Source organism: Electrona antarctica (genome assembly GCF_951216825.1).
Source record: "Electrona antarctica genome assembly, contig: scaffold_1248, whole genome shotgun sequence".
Lineage (NCBI taxonomy): Eukaryota > Metazoa > Chordata > Actinopteri > Myctophiformes > Myctophidae > Electrona > Electrona antarctica.
Window position 1 is genome coordinate 5001 of NW_027637716.1, and position 12068 is coordinate 17068.

The 12068-nt window shown below is 42.4% G+C and overlaps 1 protein-coding gene and 1 long non-coding RNA gene across 2 annotated transcripts in view; both read left to right on the forward strand.

Annotated features, from left to right (window-relative positions):
- Positions 1-4271, forward strand: part of LOC306918718 (sodium- and chloride-dependent taurine transporter-like) — a gene marked incomplete at its 5' end in the record, with an annotated part of 9089 nt that extends 4818 nt beyond the window's left edge. Inside the window, 4 exons of the mRNA XM_079531588.1 lie at positions 609-711; positions 1601-1701; positions 2158-2328; positions 3077-4271. Coding sequence (XP_079387714.1) covers positions 609-711; positions 1601-1701; positions 2158-2328; positions 3077-3259 — 558 coding nt within the window. The remainder of the gene's footprint in view (positions 1-608; positions 712-1600; positions 1702-2157; positions 2329-3076) is intronic.
- Positions 4272-7106: 2835 nt separating this feature from the next.
- On the forward strand, positions 7107-10950 carry LOC306918719. The gene is made up of 2 exons (XR_013789386.1): positions 7107-9193; positions 9314-10950. It is a non-coding gene; the product is annotated as an uncharacterized lncRNA (long non-coding RNA).
- Positions 10951-12068: the final 1118 nt, after the last annotated feature.

A 12068-nucleotide genomic window follows, 5' to 3' on the forward strand; every position in this document is an offset into this window, starting at 1 on the left:
CACACCACTCTAGAGTCGATCGACAACAACGGGAGGTAATAATAAATCTATCGCGACTAGCGACTGGACCGCGGAAGGCCGTCAAACACAGGATATTTTTACGGTTTTGTTATCATTAATCTCCGTCCTATTTATCAATCTCCGGCTTGGGCACTTGACCATGACCTTGAACTTGGACGGAGAACTCCGCCCTGGGCCTCCAAGGTGTTAATGGTATGGTCACAGATTATGCCAATTATGAAAATTGCTCAACATACAGTATGCAAGTTAGCATCCGGCAGTTTCTACATGCTGGGGACCCATACTAGACATTTCTAACATAAAACCTTGGTGTACTCAACATGTCCGGGTTCACATTCTGGCTACTAGACTATTTCCACAAATGAGTCTTGAAAAATGGGGGGTCGTCTTATAATCAGAGTCGTCTTATATTCGGCACAATAATTATGGTATCACACGAGAGTGTGTGATACCATGCGTCTTATTTAAAATAATAATAATAATAGTTACAATAAGAAGAACATTTTGGACAGCGATGATAGTTATGTCCCAGCAGGATGTTGTGGATCTAGATTAACAGTATAACTGTGTTATGTCGCCCCCTACAGGGTGGGATGTACGTGTTCCAGCTGTTTGACTACTATGCAGCCAGTGGTGTTTGCCTCTTGTGGGTGGCGTTCTTTGAATGTATCGCTGTAGCCTGGGTTTATGGTGAGTACACGCACGCACGCACGCACGCATGCACACCACAGCACATATAATCTGTGCCATTTGGCTGATTATTTAGCATCGACTGTTTTGTCGATTGTTATAGGCGCTACTTTATTGTGGGGACATTTTCAGCTTCAGCCCCTTGCCCTTTTACCCGTCTGTAAAACAACTGCCCTTTCCAGACCATGAATGCAGCATTTACTAAAGAAATGCAAATGCCCCTCCTCTCCTTTCCTCTCCTTTCCATGCCGGAAGCCCGGAAGGCAGCATTCAGGACAATTGCTCTTTTTTCCAAAGTCTCTATAGCTGAACTTGAACACAGTATTTTGCGTTGGAACTAATTTCTTTCGAAATCCAATGTCGTTACACCCGCATCTCCAGTAGATAAAGGGCTCCATTTTCGTCACCGCTAAACCCCTTATCCCTAAACTTCTTTGCCTTTTTTTACTATATTGCAAAACATTTTTGAATAGTTCAAATGGCCAGTCTACAAGCTCACAACGTGTCAATGTAGATTGGCTGGTTGAACTATTCAAAAACGTTTTTCAAAATTGTAAAAAAAAGGCAAAGAAGTTTAGGGATAAGGGGTTTAGCGGTGACGAAAATGGAGCCCAATAGCTGATCTACAATCTCTCGACACGTTGCACTATAGATCTGGTATTTTCGCAGTTTTTTTTGTCCAAAAGTGCCCTCTTACGGAATTTCGGCCCCTGCATCTCTAACATTCTGTGCACGTTCCCCCTCATTACCCTGTTGACAGATGGTCCCGGACAGTCTTGGCTAAGCGTACATTCTGTGCCGTATAGCCTCCACATTTCGCCTATACATTTTCGGCCAGCTGTTTCTTCATGTTTCTTTCTGGGTCATTGCGGTTTTTTTTTTTCTCCAGGCGCTGATAATTTCTACGATGCAATTGAGGACATGATCGGCTACAGACCGAATCCGTGGATGAAATGGAGTTGGACTATCATCACGCCTCTCCTGTGTATGGTGAGGACACACACGCACGCACGCACGCACGCACGCACGCACGCACGCACGCACGCACGCACGCACCTGTCAACTAAAACTATGACGAAATATGTTCGTCCACTACCTTTTTTCACGGACGAAAACTAAATAAAAACAAAATAAAAGCGGTCTTTATGTTCATTATGGATCATAATATGCTTAAAATGCGATATTCTGGGCTTGATTAGAGCTTAATTTGACTTAGATGTGACAAAAACAATTATTCCCCGATCGGAACACCTCTCCTCCTGACCTGTGAAAAAGCTAGCAGAAGTTTACTAGTGTTTGAACTGGAACTGATTGTCGGCCATTTTAGGAGTTTTTTTAAAAACGTCTGGCACTGCATGGCGCGCTAGCGGCCACTACAGCCCTGGCGCTGACCCTGTTAATATCTACGCTACATCACCACTATCCCTGTTTCCTCTTCCTGTCCAGAGCTGCTTCATCTTCTCATTGGTCAAATACAAGCCACTGACGTACAACAAGGTCTACGAGTATCCTGATTGGTCCATCGGAGTGGGCTGGACCCTGGCCCTGTCCTCCATGATCTGCATCCCCATGGTGGTCGTCATCAAGATCATCCAATCGGACGGGCCGCTCATAGAGGTGGGTGGGGCAAGCGCCGCAGTAGTTGTCTAGTTCAGTGGTTCCAAAGTGTGGTCCGGGGACCCCCGGGGGTCCTTGAGGGAGTTCCAGGGGGTCCGGGGACCCCCAGGGGTCCTTGAGGGAGTTCCAGGGGGTCCGGGGACCCCCAGGGGTCCGGGGACCCCCAGGGGTCCTTGAGGGAGTTCCAGGGGGTCCGGGGACCCCCAGGGGTCCTTGAGGGAGTTCCAGGGGGTCCCAGGGGGTCCGGGGACCCCCAGGGGTCCTTGAGGGAGTTCCAGGGGGTCCGGGGACCCCCAGGGGTCCTTGAGGGAGTTCCAGGGGGTCCGGGGACCCCCAGGGGTCCTTGAGGGAGTTCCAGGGGGTCCGGGGACCCCCAGGGGTCCGGGGACCCCCAGGGGTCCTTGAGGGAGTTCCAGGGGGTCCGGGGACCCCCAGGGGTAGCATACAGCAACAGCTGTGGGCGTGGCTTAAGTTCGGGTGGGTGGTGCCGAGGTTAAAACCAGGCATACTCAATGAGCTGGTGGGTGTGGCCACATAAAAAACATAATTTTAACACTTTCTGTAAAATAATTTATTTATTTTTTGAAAAATAAATAAATAAAAATCTTCCTCACGGCACTCATCTTTAAAAAAAATCTATATTTGTATAATTGAATCCGCCTCTCTCTCTCTCTCTCTCTCTCTCTCTCTCTCTCTCTCTCTCTCTCTCTCTCTCTCTCTCTCTCTCTCTCTCGTCCCCGCGGTGCAGAGGATCAAGGCGGTGGCGGCGCCCGTGAGGGGCGGAGCCAGCTCCCGCCCCAAGGACCACCGCGGCCTGGCGGAGCTGCGCTACCCGCTGGACCCCAACGGGAACGGTGGGAACAACGCCAAGGCGGGCGGCGGCATCCTCCTCAAGGGCCCCACCCACACCATCGTAGAGACCATGATGTGAGGGGGAGGGGCTTCCTCTGTGAGAAACGCCCACCTCTCTCTCCTCTCTCCAAACTCCACCCCCCCCCCTCCCCAAAATGGCTTCTTTACTGCTTTCTATATTACATTCTTTCTAACTAAGCTAGCCGGCTTCCTGTCTGTCTGTCTGTCTGTCCGTCTGTCTGTTTGTCTGTCCATCTGTCTGTCTGTCTGTCTGTCTGTCCGTCTGTCTGTCTGTCTGTCCATCTGTCTGTCTTTATGTCTGTCCATCTGTCCATCTGTCTGTGCGGAAGGCACAAAGACTGAAGTACCGTTTCTGATATTTTCTTTTTTTTTTCTTTTTGTTGGAGAATTTCGAAAGGTTGTTTTCTTTTCTTTTTTCTTTTATTTAAACCATAATGATTGTGAAGAGGTTTGGGCCATTTCTTATTGGATTTTTAAACCAAAAATGGACATTATTATTATTATTATTATTATGTGTCTTGAGCCCTAGTGATCAGATAGAATCACTTTTATTGGCTGAGGATAAGAAAAGCGAAAATGACTCGTTTTCGTTTGGCAACACATTGGTGACTTTGTGGCTCTCAAAGACTTAAGGCCGGGTACGTACTAGCCTACTTCCGACGTCGTGGTTCAGGACAGGCTTTCTGGACTCTAGTTCTGGGTTCTAGGTTCTGAGTTGGCCCTACAAAAGTTCGAAGAATGGCGTCATTTTGTGGTTACTTTTACGAAGAAAAGCTCCGACGTCGGAAAGGAGTAACTACGTACGGATTGCTCTTTAATAACGATCGCGCTACTATACGATCACAAAAGAAATCTCTCTTTTGTCAAAAACTTTTTAACGATATTTTAAAAACACGAAACGACGTAGCCGCCGACAAAATAATTAAACGTCTGTTTGCGATCTTCAATCAGCAGGTCCTAATAGCTGCTCCTCGGCAAACAAACACTTTACGGAAAAAAGGAAAATATAGCTTGATTTCTGCAATCCAAACAGTAAAGAATGTAAAAAAAACGCACAGAAAGTCCCAAACCTCCTCGAACAGGGAGCAAAGTCCCAAACCTCCTCGAACAGGGAGCAAAGTCCCAAACCTCCTGGAACAGGGAGCAAACCTCCTGGAACAGGGAGCAAACCTCCTGGAACAGGGAGTCCCAAACCTCCTGGAACAGGGAGTCCCAAACCTCCTGGAACAGGGAGCAAACCTCCTGGAACAGGGGGCAAACCTCCTGGAACAGGGAGCAAACCTCCTGGAACAGGGAGCAAAGTGTTGAGGTTGTGATGATGTGTGACGTATTTATGTCTGCCCCTTATTGTCTGTGACGTGTACCGTAACGTTGTAGCCTATTATATCTATCTATCTATCTATCTATCTATCTATCTATCTATCTATCTATCTATCTATCTATCTATCTATCTATCTATCTATCTATCTATCTATCTATCTATCTTAGATCGTTTACAGTTCTGTATTGACTGCATTAGGTGCTCTCCCTTGCCTACCCAAATTTACACAAAATCTGTTTGTTTTTATTTTCTACAGAGGAAGTTACATTGTTTATTGTTCTTTTTTTCCTCCTCAGTCAATGTTTATAATGTTCTTTTTTTGTTTTATTAAGACTATATAATGCTTTTCTCTATTGATGATAATTGCTATAGTTTTACATAGAAGGAAAAACGACTTTGACTTTTTTTTGGAATCAGATGAAACGTTACTAAGATATTGTACTTTACAGAAAGGCCGTTTATGCATTTATATGTCAATATGTGTCAATATGAATTTATAGCTTTTCCTGTCGTGTAAATATATACAGTTGTGGGGGCCATTGTTCCAATTAGCACGCTAACCGATGCTAATCCAGTTAGCACGCTAACCGACGCTAATCCAGTTAGCTAATCCAATGCGTTGTGTTATGGCCACGGTTCGATTGGAGGGCTTTTATACATTTAGAGTAAGATAAGATAAGACAAGTAGCCTTTTTTCTCCACATGTCGGTCGTTACTGCCACTGCTACTGCTCACCATCTGTCGGTCGTTACTGCCACTGCTACTGCTCACCATCTGTCGGTCGTTACTGCCACTGCTACTGCTCACCATCTTCCAGCTGTGGTTTTCAACCCTTTTCACATTTTCAAGGTCCATTATTTATTCGGCATTTGAGCCACGGGACCACCATTCGATGGCATTTAACCTCTCAGACCCAAAACGAAAGAATATTTTGTTTGTCGAACAATTCTTCTACATTCTCTTTATTGTGTAGACTTGAGAGTGTAAAATGAAACCAAGTTAAAGATCTAACAAGGGTCTATTTGGTTACCATCTGACCACCTGGAACCCCATCAAGGACCACCGGTGGTCCCCGGACCACTGGTTGAAAACCACTGTCTTAGAGCCTCCATCCGTCCATAATCCTCCTGTTCAACATTCCCCCCCCGTTTATAGACGTAGGAGGCGCTAGCGCGCCGCCACAAAGCTCAGAAAACACGTTATACGAATCGAACCCTGGTTGTAGCCAACGGTTGAAACGAGGTCCGAGGTCGGTCGGCCGGTCGTTTGGACACCAGATATATATATCATGCGTTTCACTGCCTTTTATCAACAAACACCTGTCCAGATCTTTGTGAGATCTGGCGAACTGGGTCTGTGTTGGACCAACGCCGACCAAATTGCAGAATTGGCCTTTGACTAAGTGTGTTGGAAAAAGGAAATGGCCCTGTGCCGTTATCAGTGTTGAACACTTTTGGGTGGCCCAATATATATATATTCATTCTATGGGCTGGATTTTAAACAAACAAACAACAACAACAACAACAAAAACGACTTTTACAATCCTCAAAAACAATACTTTTATTACATTCTCTGTGTAACTCGAAAAGCGCCGTAATAGCGATTACATACATGGTCCACTTACTTACGACAAAATGTGTTTTTTTAGACATTGACGCTGGTTATTACAACGATAAATAGCATTACGATTGTTTGTTTTTTAATATATCGTCTGCATACATAGATATTCTGTTTGTCGTTGCTGTTGGGACGAAACCTTGCACGTCCAAAACCATTCCTTTTGGATTACAATTTCAAAAATCAGACCTGTCTGAAGTCAGTGAGTGGTGCAAGAGTGACACTTGGTGGTCAACAAATGCTATTGCGTCTGGTGGTCTGTTCTGTACTGTTACACTAAAAAAAACTCAGCTTCCCATCATGCACTTGTGCACAGTGTGAAGCTCAACAGCGCCACTTTGTCATCTGTTGGTACTCTAAAAACATACATACAGACAGACAGACAGACTCAAAAACTGTTAACAATATATAATTATAAACAAAATTGATTGTCTATTTTCAATACTCTCGTATGAAGAAGTACGGCATTACAAAAGTTTAAATACGGAGGTATGAGGTTTCTGCCTGACAGCAACGTTCATTCACTGATAGGAGCTGTGGTGACAGAACACTACTCAAGATTATTTACTCAAGTAAAACGCCCGTACTCTACAATTATTATTTTATAAGTAAAATGTAAGTAGAATTTGTAGAAATAATAGTATTGAACATGCTAAATGCAAACTCTGATCTAAGTAAAGTAAAAGTAGTAGCCTACTTGAGTAAATTACTGCATGTCAAAACATTTCCCTTCTCTTCATTTTGTTAGTTTGTTTGTTTATTTACGGCTACGTTCACGCCGAGCGCCAAAGACCAGGTTATTTTAATGTTTTAATTTGAAAGGATAACTTAACCCCCAAAACATGACTTTTATTCTGAAAGGATGACTTCACCCAAAACATGACTTTTATTCTATCAAAGAGTGGGGGAGGGGGGAGGGGGGGGGGGGGGGGGGAGTATTCCTTTAATACCAACTACAGGGCACAAACTTTCTGATCTCGTCTGATGGTCTGGCTTTGCAAAAAGAAACAAATCAAAACAAAAATATATAGGATTTTTCTCCCTTTAATTAACCATAGATAAATATACTCAGATTCCGGGATTGGAGCGCGACAAAAAAATAATAACGGTCACAACAATTTTTCGTGCAAATTTATCGCGCAATTGTCCTTCATCGTACACTGGACTTTGGGCACTCTTTGCCCCCCCTTCCCCAAAAAATAGCTGATCTTACAAGCTCACAACAACGTTTCACGTCTGCGAGATTGTAGTAGATCCGAATAAGTGGGCATTTGAAGAGAGCAGATTTTAATTATCGTGACGATACGATTCCACTTTATTGTCAGCGTTGTCACTGAAATGTTGTCTTTCGACACGGCAGCAGCCTCGTGCCGCAATTCGCGTTTGACATGAAATCCTGTACGGTAGCGATGCATAGTTCCATCCTGTACGGTAGCGATGCATAGTTCCATCCTGTACGGTAGAGATGCATAGTTCCATCCTGTATGGTAGCGACGCATAGTTCCATCCTGCACGGTAGAGATGCATAGTTCCATCCTGTACGGTAGCGACGCATAGTTCCATCCTGCACGGTAGCGATGCATAGTTCCATCCTGTACGGTAGAGATGCATAGTTCCATCCTGTACGGTAGCGATGCATAGTTCCATCCTGTACGGTAGCGATGCATAGTTCCATCCTGTACGGTAGAGATGCATAGTTCCATCCTGTACGGTAGCGATGCATAGTTCCATCCTGTACGGTAGAGATGCATAGTTCCATCCTGTACGGTAGCGATGCATAGTTCCATCCTGTACGGTAGCGATGCATAGTTCCATCCTGTACGGTAGCGATGCATAGTTCCATCCTGTACGGTAGCGATGCATAGTTCCATCCTGTACGGTAGCGATGCATAGTTCCATCCTGCACGGTAGAGATGCATAGTTCCATCCTGTACGGTAGCGACGCATAGTTCCATCCTGTACGGTAGCGACGCATAGTTCCATCCTGTACGGTAGCGACGCATAGTTCCATCCTGCACGCTCCTAATACGCCAACCTCCGTCCGTCACAGTCAAAGTGTTTATTTTGACGACGAAAAACTATGACGAAATATGTCCGTCCATCCGACCGTTTTGTCAATAAATAGCTAGAATAATCAGACGGCGTGCCGGCTTCTCTGCCCTTTTCTCTCTCACCGACAACACGCCGTAATTAAAAGCCGGCAAAGTTTACCGTTTTTTATAAGCGTATACATTCATTCATTCGAGTTAATTTAAACCATAATGGGTTTTGTTAATACATTATATTATGGACATATCAGTGCGATAAAGATCATGTTTACAGACCAGTCCCCACAAGTCACTTGAACACTGACTCTGAACTTTTTATATGTTTTTTTAATGTGGTCATATCATTAAAAACCAGTGGTTCAACAGCAACCAGTACTTGAGTTTTTACAAATTACTGCCGCGTAAAAATACTGCCGGTCAAATATTACTCGACTACGAAAGTGAAAGTTTCTCTGGTAAATTTGTACTTGACTGGAGTCTAAAAAAAAAGGCTCGAGTATTCAATGTAATGTACATGCTTTAAAAAAAACAAAATATCAATAACCGTGAAAAAGAGGTATAGATGTGCTATTTTTTCTATATTTAAAATATGGCTTAATTTCATAACGCACTTTTGTCTCTTCCTAGAAATGCAGTGAAGTCAAAATTACAATATTTGCCTTTGAAATGCAGTGGAGTGACATACATTTAAAAAAAAAATACAAATGAGTAAAAGTATTGATTCTCAAGTCCATTTTGTGACTTTGTTTACCGTCCAGCACTGTTCATATTCATAAACATAATGCAGGACCAGACGTTATACATATACATGTTATATACATGTTATATACACGCTATCAGCGGTTTATAGTTATCGCATTTAGACCTGAGAACTGATCTCTGCAAAATGTCTTCTAATTCCTGACAGTTTTCTGAAAAACCTCATGTTTCTGTATCAGCGGTTCTCAAACTATTTCATGTCAAGGACCCCAAAACATATTTTCAGATTCCCATCTGAAAATATGTTGTTTCAGGCACATTGTCACGATTAAAAAGAAATAGCAGATCTACAAGCTTGTAGATCTACTATTTTTCAACAGGTAAAGTTTAAAATAGTGGTTAAACGCTATATAAGACGCGTCCTCAGGTCTAAATGCGTTAAAGGAAAAGTATAAAGCTTGCAAATATAAGCGCTTTTTAATACGAAATCTGCTAAACGTTTCTGCTTGGTGATCAATAAAGTTTTGTTTTATCGTATCTCATTAAAAAAAAGACAAACTAAACTCTGGACAACAAACAACTAAACAACGACAACAACAAAAACTGTGGATTGAAACTGTGAAGTTCAAGTCACTGTCAGAGTTAAATGGAATTAAAATCAAGAGCGTATTGAGCGTATCGAGAGCTAAACTTAACTCGGGGCCATGAGGTAATCTAAAATGACAGATTTAAATTGTGTGTCGATTTATACTGCCTACATCTGTATATATATTTTTTAATCTAATCTGTGCTCCACTCCCTCTGCCTTCTCACACTCCCCGCCCAATCGGCCTAAAAGAGAGAGAGAGAGAGAGAGAGAGAGAGAGAAAACAAGCTTCCTGTTCAAAAACAAATCCCAAGTTAGATTTTTTTTTAACGAATATGTCGAAGATTTGTATATCGATTTTATTGTTTTTTGTCAGAGACGATACATTAAGTGAGAGATGTATGGAAATATATAAATAAATGGAAGCATCAGTAATGCATTAATAAGGCATTGATTTATTGCGATAATTATGCACAACGCAAGTTCGTAAAAAAACACGGAATGTCGATTAATGTGAAAGATCGCTCCCGAGCGGGGGGTTGGGGGGGGGGAAGAAAAACTGTTTCTGAAGATTCTATTTTTAAGTGAATGGACGACGAAAAAAAATAAAATATTTTTTTTCTTTTCTTTTTTATTTTCATGTAATATTGTTGTAATATTATTCTTTTTTTTGTATTGTCTGTCACTCACATTTTTGCCTTTTTGTATTCCAAATAGAAAAGTGTATTTGACCTCTCGTCACGTACAACTGTCAATCAAAGAGAAGATAAAAAATAAATAAAAAAAGTCAAAAACAAAAAGCGAAAGCGAAAAAGAAGCTGCGATTTGTATAAACGTGCAATACTTTGTAGAAAGAGAAAGTATTTTTTTCATGCTGTTTTCATTGTTTTGTGTTCCTGTAGGTGGTACTATATGGCCGGCGGGTGGGCCAGGGACAAAGTACTCTGCCTGAGTACAAAGTACAGTCAAAGTACAGACAGATACTGGTATTACTCCACTACAAAGTGAAAAGTACAGCTCTGTATTGTACTCCCAAAAATACTTTGGTATTCAAAAAGTACAACACATTTGTGAGCTTGTCTCCTCCTCTTCCTAAAGAAATGTGGTATAGTCAAAAAGTACAATATTTCGTCTTTGGAATTTAGTGGAGTAAAAGTATCCAAATAAATACTCAAACACTCAAACCAGTACAAGCAAGTACTGGTAGGTATCTACTACAGTACTCAAGTGGCAAGTACTTTGTTCCTGTCGACCCCTGGTATACTGACTTTGCGAGTAGCCTGTGTGAATTCTTGAAAACAAGAATTATTTTTGTCAATTTTCAGGGGCCAATTTCAATTAAAAGCGCAAACATGCTCTACACAGTTGTAAAATAATAAAAAAAACCAAACGGATTTTAAGCTACTCCAATTCATATCTTGTGATTTGAAGATGCACTGAGAATAAAAAAAAAACAATGATTTTAACATTGTCATAAAGATGTACCTGGGTTTTATTTCTGAGTGGAGAAGATGTGCATGGATTGTTTGGTCATGAAACTGCTACATTTTTGAGCGTAACCTATTTAGGCCTGACGTCGAAATTTAAAAAACTGTCAGTTTTCTGAAATCAGGTTCAGGTTCAGGTTCAGGTTTGTATAAATACAAGTATAAATACAATGAAAAATATTTTGCTCAGAGCATTCTCAGTCTTACATACACAGGACATAGACAAACATCTATAGTGCAAAGAAAAAGACAAAAACACAAACAAAAGTGCAAGTGGGTGACAATACAGTGCAATACAGTTCAAGGTCAGCTGTTCAGCAGCCTGACTGCCTGGGGGAAGAAACTGTTACTGAGACGGGTGGTGCGAGATTTGATGCTCTGGTAGCGTTTTTTGGAAGGGAGTTGTTTGAACAGGGTATTTGCGGGATGGCTGGTGTCTTTGATGATGTTGTGGGCTTTTCTCATACAACGAGTGGTGTAGATGTTGTGGAGACTGGGTAGTTCTGTGTTACCGATGATTTTAGCTGCTGTTTTAACGGTCCTCTGCAACCTGTTGCGGTCCTGAGCGGTCGTGTTACCGTACCACACTGTGTTACAGCCATTTTAGACACTTTCAATTATACAGCGATAAAAGTTCACTAGTCCTTTTGTACTTAGGCCAAACTTTTTAAGCGCCTTAAGCGCCTAAGAAAGTACAGTCGCTGCTGCGCCTTCTTGAGGATGTACTCGGTGTTGAGTGACCATGTGAATGTGTCTGTGATGTGTATGCCCAGGAATTTAAAGTTATCAACTATGTCGACAGATGACCCTTTGATGGAAATGGGGGTGTGGATACCTTTGGACTTCCTGAAGTCTACAATGTTTTCTTTGGTCTTATTGGTGTTAAGTGAGAGGTTGTTGTTATCGCACCATAGAGTTAGATCTTCTATCTCCCTCCTATAGGCCCTCTCATCACCGTCGGTTATTAAACCGATCACTGGGGTATCATCCGCAAATTTAATTATGCTGTTATTCCCACATCTGGCTACACAATCAAACGTAAACAAACTGTACAACAGAGGACTGAGGCAGCAGCCTTGGGGCGCACCGGTTCTGGTGAGAACTGTGGA